The sequence below is a fragment of the Engystomops pustulosus genome, chromosome 6 (genome assembly GCF_040894005.1).
Source record: "Engystomops pustulosus chromosome 6, aEngPut4.maternal, whole genome shotgun sequence".
Taxonomy (NCBI): Eukaryota; Metazoa; Chordata; class Amphibia; order Anura; family Leptodactylidae; genus Engystomops; species Engystomops pustulosus.
Window position 1 is genome coordinate 132,902,975 of NC_092416.1, and position 1,144 is coordinate 132,904,118.

General features: G+C 51.7%; 1 protein-coding gene across 1 annotated transcript in view; it reads right to left on the bottom strand.

The window, feature by feature from the left end:
- CDC27 (cell division cycle 27) overlaps positions 1 to 913 on the bottom strand; it is a 34,052-nt gene extending 33,139 nt beyond the window's left edge. Inside the window, exon 1 of the mRNA XM_072111109.1 lies at positions 639 to 913. Coding sequence (XP_071967210.1) covers positions 639 to 665 — 27 coding nt within the window. The 5' untranslated portion in view covers positions 666 to 913. The remainder of the gene's footprint in view (positions 1 to 638) is intronic.
- Between the last annotated feature and the right edge of the window lie 231 nt (positions 914 to 1,144).

The following is a 1,144-nucleotide window of genomic DNA, read 5'->3' on the forward strand; positions in this document are numbered from 1 at the left end:
GTCACACACACACACACCAGTATACAGCTCCTGCAGTCACACACACACACACCAGTATACAGCTCCTGCAGTCACACACACACACACCAGTATACAGCTCCTGCAGTCACACACACACACACACACCAGTATACAGCTCCTGCAGTCATACACACACCAGTATACAGCTCCTGCAGTCATACACACCAGTATACAGCTCCTGCAGTCATACACACCAGTATACAGCTCCTGCAGTCATACACACCAGTATACAGCTCCTGCAGTCATACACACCAGTATACAGCTCCTGCAGTCATACACACCAGTATACAGCTCCTGCAGTCATACACACCAGTATACAGCTCCTGCAGTCATACACACCAGTATACAGCTCCTGCAGTCATACACACCAGTATACAGCTCCTGCAGTCATACACACCAGTCCTGGCAGGCTGCTCCCCCATGGCCCAGTGCAGTCCTCCTCCTTACAGCCGGTACTATGGTAATTTTTCAGGCATTGTCGCCTCCAGACATCCATGCTCGTCCCCTGTCACCACTGGATGTGTTCCAGTCATCAGCTTCCTCTCCTCCTCTCTGTGCCCAGCACTAGGCCGCAAGCCTGGCTGTGTAGTGTCCGGATGAGCCGGGCCGCCAATTACCTGGACGGGTTCCTGCAGCACCGTCATTCTCCGGCCTCCCGCGTCCGCGTTCTCTCCCGCTGTCGGGACCTCTCTCCCTATCGGTGACTCTCAAGACGTCAGACGGGCGGCTCCGGCTCATTTAAACTCACAGCGACCGTTACCGGGGAGGCCGCCGGAGATTGCCGAATCTTGGCGAATATAACCGAAAGCAATCGGCTTCAGCCGAGACCTGACGGAAATTTCCGACAAATAACGGAGACAGCCGAAGATCTGCGGCACTGGCCGAAAATTGCCGAATGGATGCGGAAGCTGGCGAATATGCGGCCGGAAATAAATTTACACAGAGCGCACAATTAGAGCCCTCTAGCGGCCAGAAGTATTATAGCGATTAAACTGTTCATATCCAAGATGTTTCTGGACTGCAAGTTTTTCGGGCTAGACTGAATTCACACTGCAGTATAGTGTTTAGGATAGTAATAATCATAATCTTTATTTATATAAAGCGCCATCATATTCCTAAGCCT